The 15,476-nt window shown below is 44.7% G+C and overlaps 1 protein-coding gene across 6 annotated transcripts in view; it reads left to right on the top strand.

Moving 5' to 3' along the window:
• Positions 1-14,845, top strand: part of ANKRD46 (ankyrin repeat domain 46) — a 52,061-nt gene extending 37,216 nt beyond the window's left edge. For 5 of the 6 annotated variants that reach the window (XM_034966422.2, XM_003821709.3, XM_057303065.2 and 2 more), the window contains one exon: positions 203-2,202. In XM_034966422.2, coding sequence (XP_034822313.1) covers positions 203-419 — 217 coding nt within the window. In that variant the 3' untranslated portion in view covers positions 420-2,202. Of the gene's footprint in view, positions 1-202; positions 2,203-14,767 lie in introns of those variants that run through there. The other variant, XM_003821711.3, reaches the window with a different exon arrangement.
• Positions 14,846-15,476: the final 631 nt, after the last annotated feature.

Raw genomic sequence — 15,476 nt, 5'->3', positions numbered from 1 at the left:
AAGAGAAACATACTCATTACCATTTAGCAATTTACAGTTTAGTATATATTGTTCAGATACGTAAGCATGTAAGAGTGTGTATATATATATATGTGTGTGTGTGTGTATATTTGGTCTTTTCTAAATAGTAGCCCTGTGGTTTTATGTTTTTGGAATTGCTGTGTTTTTTTTAATGCCCTTTTTGCTCTTTCTTCTTCCACAGTGCCATGGAAAGCCATTCACTCCTCAATCCCAACCTGCAGCAAGGTGAAGGAGTCCTCTCCAGCTTCCGAACCACGTGGCAGGAGTTTGTGGAGGATCTGGGCTTCTGGAGAGTATTGCTGTTGATCTTCGTCATTGCTTTGCTGTCTCTTGGCATTGCTTATTATGTGAGTGGAGTGCTACCCTTCGTGGAAAACCAGCCTGAACTGGTGCATTAAAGGAGCTCATGGAAGATGAGGCAATTAATTGCCTGTTTCCTGGCTTCCAATGTTTGTTCTCAGTTTCTCAGAATTTTTCTTAGCGCAAAGCAGTGAGGGCAGTACATGTTCTTTTTGCATTTTTAATTATTGTAATCCTTTTAGATAATGATGTGTTCATTTGAACTAACTACATACTATGATCAAGTATATTGCATCCTAACGCTACCTCTGACTCAACCTGACTTTGTAGGGAAGCCTACACATAGCCTTGTTTGATAAAAACACGGAAGTGACTAGAGAATGGAAGATAAAGGAAGAAGCTAGGAAGTCCTTGCTATCAAAACCTTATCCTAATATAGGACCAATTGAAGTATTCAAAAAGAAAAACAGTATCTTATATGATTAGTTTTTGTTGGTGGTTTTGTTTTCATTTATTTTTGCAAGAGCCACTTTTTATTTACTTTCTCTAGGGATAAGAGATAAAACTTGAAGTACTTTTTTCAAATCTTGTGTGCAAATTAGTATTGTTAGCATCTATTTGGCTTATTTTAGTATTTTTAAGTCTAGTCACAAACCAAACAAAACTTTTGAAAATGAGCTAATTTTGTTCAAAGATAATTGATTTGATCTTATATTTATTTGTTTTTAGGATAATTTTTGATCTTTTTGTAAACTGCTTTGCTTGTTAATATCTGTGAAAAATAAATGAGTTCATTTTGTTCACTTTCCAATTTTCCCTAGTATCCTAGTCATCAAAGATAACAGTTCATCAGAATTACAGTCAGAAAATCCTTTTTTCTACTGAATAGTTAGCAGGGAAAAATAATTCTGATATTTAACTGTCATAATTCTGTAGTGCTATTATAGTGAAAAACTCAGTTCTATAAGCTAGCTGTGTTGTCACAGTTTTATCATAGTTCGTAATTATTTCATGTGCAATCCTATTTGGAGGGCCTGTTAGACTTTTAACAATCCCATCCATATCTGTAATTCTCTGATGGCAAGAATGGATGGAGCATTTCTGAGTTAACAGTGCTGAACAGTATCGTACTGGGTGTCATAAACTCTTTATGAATGGTAATATTATGTAAATTGAAATCTGGCCCTCAAACTATATTGCAGCTTTCAGCAGTATGTTTGAAGGCCTCTTTCGTTAATGATTCTATAATGTATGAATTATGTTCTTGAGTGGTTAAAAAAGAATATGAAGGCTTGATAATTATTCATTGGGTAAAGTCAGGAAATTGTAGTGGAAGAACTAATGGTTTTGTTTTTTGGAATAGAGGCACCTAAGCTATTGCTAATTGAATTGCTGCTAGAATTAGAAATTATGCTTTAGAATAGAATTGGTATTTCTGTGATTCTTTTTGCTTCTTGGTATTTTCTCTTGTATCTATGTATCTAGTATTGAGGCTTGCTCTTTCATGTGGCTTTATCCTCTCTTTAATAGCTGTTGTAAAATTCCTGAGTAACTGGCTGCTTCAGGATCAGCTTGCAGAGTCTTGCTTTTAGGTTAGATACAAACAAAGTAAATCATAGTTGGTGTAAATCCAGCAAAAAACAGCTGGCTTTGGAATGGAGAACACTACAATTCAAATTTGAAGTATATTCAGAAGAAAACTTTGGAATTAGCTTTACATTTGTTTGTAAATCTAAACAAATATGCAAAATTGGTCAAAATGTAAGTATATAGCATTTTTAAAGATTAATGGTTCCTTTTATGTGCTGATTTCTTTGTATTCTGTTCTCTGCATTCATCATTCAGGAATACCACCAATAAATGTATTTATATATCCCTTAATCACGATTTCTCTTTTTTTTTTTTAGTGTATTATAGTTTTAATTTGGGGATTTTGTAATGGATTGCAATTAGCTGCTTTTTAAAACACAGCTTTTTTTCAAACCTAATGTATTAGGTATATTGAGTTTCATATATGTTTGCCTTATAAATACTGTGAAATTAATTTGAGTGAATTGCTCGTAGATTTAAGGGTGATGATCATAACTACCACAATTAAGCCCCTCCCAATTATGCAAGTTTTTAGCATGCAAGTTTTACCCTACGCCCCCTTGAGCACTACATGTCCCCAGTTTATAAGATGAGAAAATGGGCACAGGGAAGGCTAAGTAACTTGTCCAAGGTCAAACAGGTAGGACCTGGTGGAAGAGGGATTCCAGATTGAGGCTCCAGCCCCAATTATGCTTGCGCTTTCCTCCTGTCCCGCTGTCTTTCTTGAATCTGGAAATGGAACCATGTTTATCCAGAACCTCGCCTGATACCATTTCAGCAGGACATTACTAAATTTTCCACTCGTGGTCCTATATACTTACTTTTTTTCCTTTCTTACACATCTTCCCAGTGGTAGAAGCTTTAATATTCAAACTCCAACCCTGGCTTGTCAGAAAGTCTTCCATAGTTAACCGTACTTGACTGTCTCCTTCCCAACCCCTCCTTTCCCCACCACTTACCACACTCAGTTTTATTACTTGTATTTTGCATTCCTTGATCCGTTCCTCTGTAAACATGATTTTCTTTCTAACTTGTTTAATTGTAGGCTTCATGAGAGCAGGGACTTAGTCTATGTTTATAACCCCATCTGTCTACAGAGCATCCTGTAGAGCTCTTGGTACACAAATACTTATAGCATTGCTTTTATACCTGTAGCTATATTTTTTCTTTTCAGGTTGAATAGCTCTTTGCCTTTTATGCATCCCCTGCAACAAGCTGCAGGTGTGAGCTGTGCTTGGTCCTCCTTCCACAGCGCGCCTGTAGCTTCATGAATGAACTATACAGGCTGGCAGTGTGGAGCCCCCTCACCTGTGGAGCATGCAGGCTTCCGATCAGCAGCACCTGCCACAGGTTTACCACTTCGTGTAGAAGCCCAGGAACAATATTCACCTGCCACTGCTGCTGTTTTGGTTTCTATGTTTTTATTTCAAAACCAGGCCTCAGTCTTTGACTTGTGAAATTGTTTATGCATGTATCAAAGTGCTTTCAGCTGCAAGAACCAAAATCCGAATTCAAAACAGCTTACCCCATAGGAAATGTATTTGTTTATGTAACTGAAAGTCCAGTTACATAAAGCCCGTTTACATAAAAAGGTAGGGTTGACCCCAAGGGTGACATCATCCAGAATCTTTAGCCCAGTTCCCTTGTGCTCTTGCCCTGCCCTCCTTGTTGGCTCCTTCCTCCAGCTGGTTCTGCAATGAGTACAGAATTTTTAGACATCACATCCATTTATCACCACATAGAGAAGAGACCGTCTTTCCTGTGACTCCCTCGTAGGAAACTTTGATGCAAACAAGCTGTTTCATTGGCTGACATGATATCGTGTACCCCATTCTCAAACCAACCAGTACCCTTACACAGGTTGACTTAGGCCTGGATTGATGAACCAGTCATTGGCAGGGGTGGGGTTGGTAGAATTCATATGTTGAGCTTGGACTAATGGTTTTAGAAGTAATTAGGGCCACTCCTGGCAATCAGTGGGCAGGGACCATAGTTGTTTTACATCCCACAGTGCATGGGACAGTTTAGTCTAACAAAGGATTGTTCTAAATCCCACATGATTCTTGAATGTTCTGCTGGACATTCGTGTGTTTAGAAAACAAACAATTTTAGATATCTGAACCTAAAACCCAACCATTTCACATTTTAAAACAAGGTATTATTTGGTATAGTTTTATTTTTTTATTTTATTTTATTTTTTTTTGAGACAGAGTCTCGCTCTGTCACCCAGGCTGGAGTGCAGTGGTGCAATCTTGGCTCACTGCAAGCTCCGCCTCCCGGGTTCACGCCATTCTCCTGCCTCAGCCTCCTGAGTAGCTGGGATTACAGGGGCGTGCCACCATGCCCAGCTAATTTTTTGTATTTTTTAGCAGAGACGGGGTTTCACCGTGTTAGCCAGGATGGTCTCGATCTCCTGACCTCGTGATCCACCCGCCTCGGCCTCCCAAAGTGCTGGGATTACAGGCGTGAGCCACCCCACCCGGCCTGGTATATAGTTTTAATGTATTATGAATTTTCCAAGAATACAACCACGAGATAATTAAGGGAAGATTCGACTTCATTTTCTTCAAAACTTTATCAAGAATTGCACCGCTTTTCAAAAATCTTGTTATTGACAGCAGTGCTACTTATAATTAAGTCATCAACATAATTCTATTACAGATATTAATGACTTCGTTGTTTCTTCTTTTTATTTTTTTATTTTTTTATTTTTTTTTAATTTATTTATTTTTATTGATCATTCTTGGGTGTTTCTCACAGAGGGGGATTTGGCAGGGTCATAGGACAATAGTGGAGGGAGGGTCAGCAGATAAACAAGTGAACAAAGGTCTCTGGTTTTCCTATGCAGAGGACCCTGCGGCCTTCCGTAGTGTTTGTGTCCCTGGGTACTTGAGATTAGGGAGTGGTGATGACTCTTAACGAGCATGCTGCCTTCAAGCATCTGTTTAACAAAGCACATCTTGCACCACCCTTAATCCATTTAACCCTGAGTGGACACAGCACATGTTTCAGAGAGCACAGAGTTGGGGGTAAGGTCACCGATCAACAGGATCACAAGGCAGAAGAATTTTTCCTAGTACAGAACAAAATGAAAAGTCTCCCGTGTCTACCTCCCTCTACACAGACATGGCAACCATCCGATCTCTCAATCCCTTCCCCGCCTTTCCCCCGCTTCTATTCCACAAAACCGCCATTGTCATCATGGCCCATTCCCAATGAGCTGCCGGTACACCTCCCAGACGGGGCGGTGGCCGGGCAGAGGGGCTCCTCACTTCCCAGTAGGGGCGGCCGGGCAGAGGCGCCCCTCACCTCCCGGACCGGGCGGCTGGCCGGGCAGGGGGCTGACCCCCCCACCTCCCTCCCAGACGGGGCGGCTGGCCAGGCAGAGGGGCTCCTCACTTCCCAGTAGGGGTGGCCGGGCAGAGGCGCCCCTCACCTCCCGGACCGTGCGGCTGGCCCGGCGGGGGGCTGACCCCCCCACCTCCCTCCCGGACAGGGCGGCTGGCCAGGCGGGGGGCTGACCCCCCCACCTCCCTCCCGGATGGGGCGGCTGGCCGGGCGGGGGGCTGACCCCCTCACCTCCTTCCCGGACGGGGCGGCTGGCCGGGCAGAGGGGCTCCTCACTTCCCAGTAGGGGCGGCCGGGCAGAGGCGCCCCTCACCTCCCAGACGGGGCGGCTGGCCGGACAGGGGGCTGACCCCCCCACCTCCCTCCTGGATGGGGTGGCTGGCCGGGCAGAGGGGCTCCTCACTTCCCAGTAGGGGCGGCCGGGCAGAGGCGCCCCTCACCTCCCGGACGGGGCGGCTGGCCGGGCGGGGGGCTGACCCCCCCCACCTCCCTCCCGGTCGGGGCGGCTGGCCTGGCGGGGGGCTGACCCCCCCACCTCCCTCCCGGACGGGGCGACTGGCTGGGCGGGGGGCCGACTCCCCCACCTCCCTCCCGGATGGGGCGGCTGGCCAGGCGGGGGGCTGACCCCCCCACCTCCCTCCCGGACGGGGTGGCTGGCCGGGCGGGGGGCTGACCCCCCCACCTCCTTCCCGGACGGGGCGGCTGGCTGGGCAGAGGGGCTCCTCACTTCCCAGTAGGGGCGGCCAGGCAGAGGCGCCCCTCACCTCCCAGACGGGGTGGCTGGCCGGGCAGGGGGCTGACCCCCCCCACCTCCCTCCCGGACGGGGCGGCTGGCCGGGCGGGGGGCTGACCCCCCCCACCTCCCTCCCGGACGGGGCGGCTGGCCGGGTGGGGGGCTGACACCCCCACCTCCCTCCCGGACGGGGCGGCTGGCCTGGTGGGGGCTGACCCCCACCTCCCTCCTGGATGGAGTGGCTGCTGGGCAGAGACGCTCCTCACTTCCCAGACGGGGTGGCTGCCGGGCGGAGGGGCTCCTCACTTCTCGGGGGGTGGTTGCCAGGCGGAGGGTCTCTTCACTTCTCAGACGGGGCGGCTGGGCAGAGACGCTCCTCACCTCCCAGACGGGGTCGCGGCCGGGTAGAGGCGCTCCTCACTTCCCAGACGGGGCGGCGGGGCAGAGGCGCTCCCCACATCTCAGACGATGGGCGGCTGGGCAGAGACGCTCCTCACTTCCCAGATGGGATGGTGGCCGGGAAGAGGCGCTCCTCACTTCCTAGATGGGATGGCGGCCGGGCAGAGACGCTCCTCACTTTCCAGACTGGGTAGCCAGGCAGAGGGGCTCCTCACGTCCCAGATGATGGGCGGCCAGGCAGAGACGCTCCTCACTTCCCAGATGGGGTGGCGGCCGGGCAGAGGCTGCAATCTCGGCACTTTGGGAGGCCAAGGCAGGCAGCATGCTTCGCCGGGTGGTCAGAGCTATTTGCCCATAGTCCGTAGCCCAGAGCCGGGGCTGCTCGGCTCTCCGTCCCGGGGGGCCGGGGCCGGGCTGGAGGCGTGCGAGCCTCTCATCGCCGCCTCCCAGCGCAGCCCGACTCTGTCTCTTAAAAAAAAAAAAAAAAGGCTAGGCATGGTGGCTCATGCCTGTAATCCTAGCACTTTGGGAGGCCAAGGCAGGCAAATTCACAATCGGATTTTATACCGAGACATTCCATTGCCCAGGGACGGGCAGGAGACAGATGCCTTCCTCTTATCTCAACTGCCGACTTCGTTGTTTCTTCTAATGTAGCTGGGCCTGAGCATTTACATATTGAAATATACATTTTATTATAAATTTATTTCCCTTTATTTTGTGTTTCTATTACATAATTTATGTGAAATCATTTTATTGATTTTGACAGTTGTTAACTCCTACTTATCTGGGACCCAATCTATAGCTTAGCTTATTTAATCTTTTTTAAGACAGAGTCTCACTCTTTCACCCAGGCTGGAGTGCAGTGGTGTGACCTAGGCTCACTACAACCTCCGCCTTCCGGGTTCAAGCTATTCTCCTGTCTCAGCCTCCCTAGGAGCTGGGATTACAGGTGTGCACTACCACGCCTGGCTAATTTTTGTATTTTTAGTAGAGATGGGTTTTCGTCATGTTGGCCAGGCTGGTCTTGAACTTCTGACCTCAAGTGATCTGCCTGCCTCGGCCTCCCAAAGTGCTGGGATTACAGGCGTGAGCCACTGCGCCCAGCCTTATTTAGTCATCTTGATGTACCTTTTCCAAATAGTTTATCTTGGAGTGAACACCAGGAAGTAGCTTTTCCCAAAGTTAATAGAACATTTGGGGAAAATGAGGCCAGTATCTGATTAAAACACCTTTAAAATTGTTCAGGCCGAAGCAATTCCAGCTGTGCTAAAATAGAACTTTGGGATGAGGTTCATTCCTTTGTGCTCCAAGTAGATTCAAAACAATTTTCTAAGGGGGGATCTTGGCCTTGGCTCCCCTCAAAGCACACATAGGCTGGCATTCTGTTCAGCCACTCATTCTTGACTTTTCACAGCACAACCAGACTGCTCCACAGCCAGAGGCATAGGTGTCTACATTCACCTGGGGACAGAGATTTGGCCACACTCCTTAGATGTCAAGGACTACAATCTGGAGTTCCTTGTTACCCAACACTCATTAAAAGCTTAGCTGATAACAGTATTTAGAGAGTATTGCTTGGAGGATGTTTTAGAGCAGCACTGTCCAATCAAACTTGGCAACGTTGAAAATTTTCTATATGCTGTCCAATGCAGTAGCCACTTGCCACCTGTGGCTGTTTAAATTACATTAGAAATTCATTTCTTTATTAGCCACATTTCTGGTACTCTTGGGCAGCAAAGGTAAAGAAGATTCCATTTTTACAGGAAGTTCTTTGGGACCACACTGTTGTAGAAACTGCCTTGAGTTCAAGTCAGGTCAGTGGAGAGCTGGGTACTTGAACTGTGCTAATGGTAGTGCCCAGCCCAACTGCTTTTACTGAGCTCTTCATTAATAAGTGGTAATGCTATACTTATTAACTCAATCTTCACAAATGCTATTATTGTCCCCACCTCACCATTAGAGAAACTAAGGTATTTGAGGCAGGTTTGAATAGCATGCCCAAGGTAACACGGCCAGTAAGCGGCAGAGCTGGGATTTGAACTCAGGCAATATGGGACCGGGGTCTCTTGTCACCATCCTGCTGTGATGCCTGTCTACTTAGTTGTGATGCAATTGTCTTGAAGTGAAAATTGTCTTCTGTGGATTTAACCATTGGATCTATAAAGGAAAGCTACTGAGGATGCTGTTGGCACCATTCTTTATGAAGACCCCTGACAAGGAACTTTTGTTTCTTAACGCGCACAACTGTATTTCTGCTGAGCAGTTACTTTACTTTCAATTTATGTTCTCTAGGAGTTGCGTAATTGATCAGGTAGAATTCATCTTTCACACTGGATGCTGAAAAGCTTAATGCTAAATTTGGGTTTCACCACAAGCAACTGTAATGTACGTCATTATGATGATTACTAGAACCTCATTCCTATTTATTTTAAATCCTCATCTTTAGTTTTATTTTCTTGTTCTAAATATTCACTTTAGCCTACTTAAGTTGTTTTTAGATTATGATGGGGGGGTGGATAGTTAGATAGCTATTAGTGTGAATTGATAGGACTACCATAAAATTACTTTTTGATTTCTGGAACATAACAGCAGAAAATGTATTGACCTTTTGCAATTTGAAACAATACTTTGTTGCCTCATATTCAAAATGCAGTCATGGTTTCTAGCATACCTGGAAATGTCAGTTTACCTTATTTGTGTCTTTCTGTGTTCCAAAAAAGGATTTATGTTCAGCTGAATAAGCCGATATTATTCTAAACTATGGAAATCAAATGACCTGAGTTCTATTCTAGCATTCTAATGAATCATTTGAATGAAGCCTGAAAAATGAACATTAACAAGTTACTGGGGGCCAGTGACTCACACCTGTAATCCCAGCATTTTGGGAGGCCGAGGCGGGTGGATCACCTGAGGTCGAGAGTTCGAGACCAGCCTGACCAATGTGGAGAAACCCCATTTCTACTGAAGACACAAAATTAGCCGGGCATGGTGGCGCATGCCTGTAATCCCAACTACTCGAAAGGCTGAGGCAGGAGAATTGCTTGAAATCTGGGAGGTGGAGGTTGCAGTGAGCTGAGATCATGCCATTGCACTCCAGCCTGGGCAACAGGAGTGAAACTCCATCTCAAAAAAAAAAAAAAAAAAAAGCAAGTTACTGGAATCACAGAATTTTAGAGATGGGGCATTAGAAGTCATCTGGAGTGGAGAGGGTTGGGGAGACCAAGGGGAACTGAATGACTGTGGTCCCATTCTTAGGAAAGGAGCAGAACCATTATTTGAATCCAGATACAGTCTGTTGTTCTTCCCTCTTCCATACTGCCCCTGCCTCACACGCTGCCATCACCGCCCCCCCCCCAACCTCAGCGTGCCATTCTAAATATTAAAATTACAAGAGTCTGGTGTGAAATACCTAAAGATAGACTGTCTCACTATTGTGTTCTGTGTACTTTCATAGTTAGGCCAAATACAGACTGATCTTTTCATCAAGCTGATAGTCATAGCTGAGGATGTGGATTTCTGTAACCTAGTTTCTATTTGTGTGTCAACAGGAGACTCACTCTAAACTTACCTTCTCTTGATAAACAATTTTCTTTTGAGAAATCTTGCCACTTCTCAAAAAAAATCCATTTCGGTTAATGCACTTTCTCTGTAAAGCACCTTGCACCATGGAAATACTGTGAGGAAGCTGAGCAACAGGCCCCGGGGTTTCAAGAGCAGGCATGATGTTACCACATTTTGTACTGGCTAGTCACAATACTTTTCTTAACAGCGAAGCAATTATATATTCAAGCTCATTGTCCGCTGCATACTTTTGATTCAAGTTAGGAGATCAATGGTTGCAGGAACATTTGTCAACTTAAGCCCTGGGATTATAAAATGCCTTTTTTGATGGCATTTAAAAAAACAAAAACAAAAACAACAAAACATTTACTGCCTGGTTCTCCAGTGTGCCAGAGATGTCTTCAAGATATTAATTAAGCTCTTCAATATGTTTTTCTCTGTATCCTTTTCCACATCTTTAGAAGCATCTCTGAAAAGGCAATGAAATATGTGTGAAGATGGGGGAATAAGGCTGGGTGTGGTGGCTCACTCCTGTAATCCCAGCACTTTGGGAGGCCAAGGTGGTTGGATCACTTGAGGTCAGAAGTTTGAGACCAGCCTGGCCAATATGGTGAAACCCCATCTCTACCAAAAATACAAAAATTAGCCGGGTGTGGTGGCACGTGTCTGTAGTCCCAGCTACTCGGGAGGCTGAGACACAAGAATCACTTGAGCTCTGGGAATCACTTGAGCCCCAGAGGTGGAGGTTGCAGTGAGCCGAGATTGCACCACTGCACTCCAGCCTGGGCGACAGAGTGAGACTCTATGTCAAAAAAAAAAAAAAAAAAAAAAAGAAGAAGATGGAGGAATAACCCACATTCAGGATAAAACTATCACTGTTTCTGCTTAGGAATCACTTTTCAGGATGTTCAATAGAGTCTTCTCCCTTTTTTTCCCTAAAGATTTATTATTGTTTTGTTGTTTTTAACTTGGATTATTTTTTCATGTCTGAATTAGTTTAAGAATCAATTTAAACGTAAGCTCTGACCTAGGGAAATTTCAGCTTAAAATGCACAATAGTAAATCTCCTAATTTTTTTTTAAAAAAATAGATAAATATTTGCTGGAATCATTACAAATTAATGTTTGCATATTTTATGGATAGATACATCTTGGCAAATTTCAATGGTTTTCCTCTTTTTCACAGTATCCCTTTATGTACATTTACAATTTTATGGTATGCAACATCAGCTTTACTGAATGCTTTTGTGTTTTTATGTGTCCCTAGGCCAAATTACTTTTTAGAGGTTCAAGAATAATTGCTAGCCTAATTCTCTTGCATATTCATATCATAAATTGCAAATAGGAAATGTGGCATTGAAGAGTTAGTTATTTCTTCCTGTGATTGGGCTATGAGAAGGTTATTCTCTGCCACAATAAAAGTTACTCCCTTTCTTTGGGGATTAATTTCTAAATTTGAAGACTCTGGGTCAGAGTTGTCTGGACTGTTTCACCGAAATTTCAGTCCATAAGAAATAAAAATAGGTTTTGAAGTAGTTTCTAGGTCACTGGCACAGAAAGCTGGCAAAAATCTGTAACTTACTTTGGATAGTCCTAGTTAGTACAATTCCACCAGCACAGTCTGTTCTTTTAGATTGTGATTCAAGTTTAGGAGAAAAGAAAACTTAGAGATCCTTAAATGTTACCCTAACCCCAAAAGTGCTTTTGCATTCTTACACTATAACTTAAGTTTGGGTAATTCTCTTTGTAGATCCCCTGATTTGGGGGAAAGGCAGTCATATTTAACCAGCTAATAGTTCTATATTTCACCTTATTGAACAATCCAAATTTATTTGTTATTTTAGGTAAGTTCCAGTTTTGGATCAGACAGTGGAGGCTGTGGTTATACAAGAAAACACGTAGACTTGGAGCCAACAAATCCCAACTTAATATGAACTGACCTTGATCAAATACATTTTCTGAATCTGTTTTCATGTTTAAAACAAATAATAGGAACCTCACAGACCTATCATGATTAATAAAAATAATAACTGTATTATTTAAGTACTGCATGTGTACCAGGCCCTACCAGGGTTGATACTGTTATTATCCCCATAAAGAAAGTGAGGCTTAAGAAGTTAAGTATGTATCCTAAAGTCAGGGAGTAGAGTCATTTTTGAAACCAGATTCTGCCTAACTCACTCCAGTGATTTTGTGCTCAACTTTTATGCCGTCCATGGTGCTTCTTTGAAGGAAGACCCACATCTGAAAGGACCTGGTGCTCTGTAGGGACTCAATGTATGTTATATGTGTTTTATTGACTAAACTCCAGCTTCTTATGGTCAACTCATCTACATACTATCTCAAAATTTCTGATATGTTGAGGAAGTATAACTACATTATCAATTACAAATCCTGTTCATGGTTTTTCATAGCAGTGGCCTTATAAGACCCCATAGAACCTTCCAGGCATCATCTCAGGAACTCTAGCAGTCTCTTCTCAAGAAAGCCTCAATAGAGCCCAGCGACCTCTCCAGTAATGGGAGAAGGAAAATGCCTGGGCTTCTAACCCCCGAACCGGCCAATCTCAGGTTTACATTGAACAGGGAAGTGTATACTTTTTAACCAATCATGAAATTTTACAATGCCCAATGCACATCCTGTGACACTCAAGAGGATGATTTTGATTGAGTTCCATGAGTAAAAATTCAGATATTGGTAGTCACAATTGCAAAATTCTTTCAAAAGGTATTCCTCTAATAGAACTACTCTCAGAACTAAGAGTCAGTGAGAATTATGGAAGCTTATATTTTCTTTCTGGTTAAGATTTTTTTCTGTTTAGGAAGCATGAAACTGTTCTGTCATGATTTTTGACACTATAAGACCCTAGAACTGTGGTGACATCATCTTGCCTAATTACAAAAGAGCTCTAATGGCTGAGCTCAGAAATCCACTAAACTTATAATCTTCAAAAAGTATGTGTTGGTCACAAGAAACAGGAATGCACTACATCCTCAATGAATAACTTCAGCTATTGTCTGGTCATCATTCTGGAATTCTCATTCTGGGAAGTGCCAGTCCCAGTCCCCAGTGGAAAGAGCTCTGTCCTATCTTATTTCTAATTCTATACCTTTCCAAGGCCTGCCCTGCCCTAGCCTTGAGCTGCAGGTGGAAGAGAGGCTTGAAGGTAAGCAGCTGCCTTGCTGCCTGCACCTGGCTCAGAGAATGCTATAAATAGCAGGGTCCTGGAGCTCCCCACCCTCGAAATGATGCTGTTCTACAGACCAAACACCTGACCTTACTCAGAATGCAGTTTCTGTTAAATAAACAGGCTCATTCATTCTCACAATAAAGAAGTTATTCCAATTCCAGAGTTATGTGGCAGAGCCTCCTTTCCCCCTTTCTCCTACTGATTGAAATTCTTTGTTGTCTTTTTGTTCGTTTGTTTAAGATGGAGTCTCACTCTGTCACCCAGGCTGAAGTGCAGTGGCACAATCTCGGCTCACTGCAGCCTCCGCCTCCTGGGTTCAAGCAATTCTTCTGACTCAGCTTCCCGAGTAGCTGGGGTTACAGGCATGCGCCACCCCACCCAGCTAATTTTTGTATTTTTAGTAGAGATGGCGTTTCACCGTTGTTGGCCAGGCTGGTCTCGAACTCCTGACCTCAAGCGATCTGCCCGCATTGACCTCCCAAAGTGCTGGGATTACAGGCGTGAGCCACCATGCCCAGCCGAAATTCTTCATTGTCTTTAATGGAGCCCTAATGACTCAGCCAACAGCCTAACTTTGGTTTATTGGTTTACAACTGCTCAAATAACATTCCCAGCCATGGAATAAATACAGACAGTCAACTTATTTCAATGTCAACCTTTTAAAATAGGTATGTGTATATGATTTTTTTTGTCATTTAATTTGGATAAAATAAGTAGTAATGAGAAACACAGTGCTTCTGAGTTACAAGAATAGATGTGAAAGGATGAGATGACATGCCTACCCTCAGTACGCCACAGGACACACACACACACACACACACACACACACAACTTGGTGTCTACCTCACCATTTACCAGATACATAAGAAAATAAACAAGACACTCCTTGTCACAAACACCCACTCTTTTGTGACTGGGAGGCAGAAGAGTGTGGTGGTGAGCACAGGGGTCTCGCACTCAGACAGACCTGGGTTTGGATCCCCAGCCTACACTATGATGGAGTGTCAGTGGGCAGGTTACCTACCCCTGCTCCCCTAGCCTTAGGTACACCATCTGTTCAATGGGGATATTCCTGACTCAGCTCATCTGTTACATGCGAATAGTAATGCTAACCAGGGGATCAGCTGCAATGTGTAAGCTGCTCAACACTGTTGTTGGTGCACAGCAGCTCTCAATAATCAGCGTAATTATATGATTACTTCCTCTTTAGGCCAAGCACAATCTAGAGCTCCGCCCTGTGCTGCATTAGGAAGCATTTATTTGCTGAAAGACAGGTCAACCTCTATTCTTGTGTAATTGGTCAGGCCTGCAGGCAGTGGGTGATTAGGTTCCCAGATGGCTTCAGCTCTTTGAGCTTTCATTAAATAATACCTTAATTATTAGCTTGAGAGGACATTGAACACAGTCCTTGCCAATCTTCCCAGCCTTCCCTATAGGAAGCCAAGGACAGTTGTGGAGCGGCAGGACCCTTCCTGTGAGCGTTGAGAGCTGAGATGGGCAGAGGAGAAGCAAGCCTGTGCTTTCTGGTTCTATATATTTATGATTGTATCTGGTCCTGGCACATCTCTGCAGCTTAACAGAACTGGGATTTTTTTTTTTTTTAATCTGTCTTCCCCACATTTACAGAGAAGGACACTGAGGCTTGGAAGCTTTGCAAGGCAAGACAGAAGCCGAATCCAGGCCATCTAATCTCCAGGTCAGTGTCCTGTGCTCCTGAGCCTCAGAAGGCAAGAAAGAAGGGATACAGACGTCAGCGTCCCTGTTGGGTGGGGCTGTTTCCGTCACGACTTGTGTCATGGAGCATCATCTCAAAGCTCTGCAGTTAGGAGGCAGAGGGACCTGTTACCACCTGTCCCCTCCTCTCCAGTCCTGCCCTGCAGGCAGCCTGGGCACCTGCTGTCTTCCTGGCCTCCCAGATCCTCAAGATGGAGCTCCAGGAACCATCCCCTCCTCCGCCCGGGCAGGATGCCACCTCCACAAGGCAAATCACATCCATTTGATCTTGAACAAAAGGCTGCCGTGGTGTCTGAAATGACAGCTCCCAGGCGGGTGATGTCATGCTATTTTGTTTGTCTCCATGGACTGTGGGGATCCAATTTCAGTTGTGAAGAAAACGGTCTGGGGAAAAAAGTTACTTCATTCGGAAAATTCCGAGAAGCCATAAATACAGTTTGCAGCTGAGGAAAGCACTTTCACACTCAGACAATGGATTTGGGTGGAAGAAAAGACTTCCCGCCCCTAAGGCTGAGCCCCTTCACTCCCACCCATGGCCACCGGCAGCCCGCTTCTGCCAGCAGATAGACGTGTGCATGGTTCTGGCAAGATCTCAAGCAAC

Source organism: Pan paniscus, chromosome 7 (assembly GCF_029289425.2).
Source record: "Pan paniscus chromosome 7, NHGRI_mPanPan1-v2.0_pri, whole genome shotgun sequence".
NCBI classification, from domain to species: Eukaryota; Metazoa; Chordata; class Mammalia; order Primates; family Hominidae; genus Pan; species Pan paniscus.
This window is presented reverse-complemented; position numbering and strand designations above follow the sequence as displayed.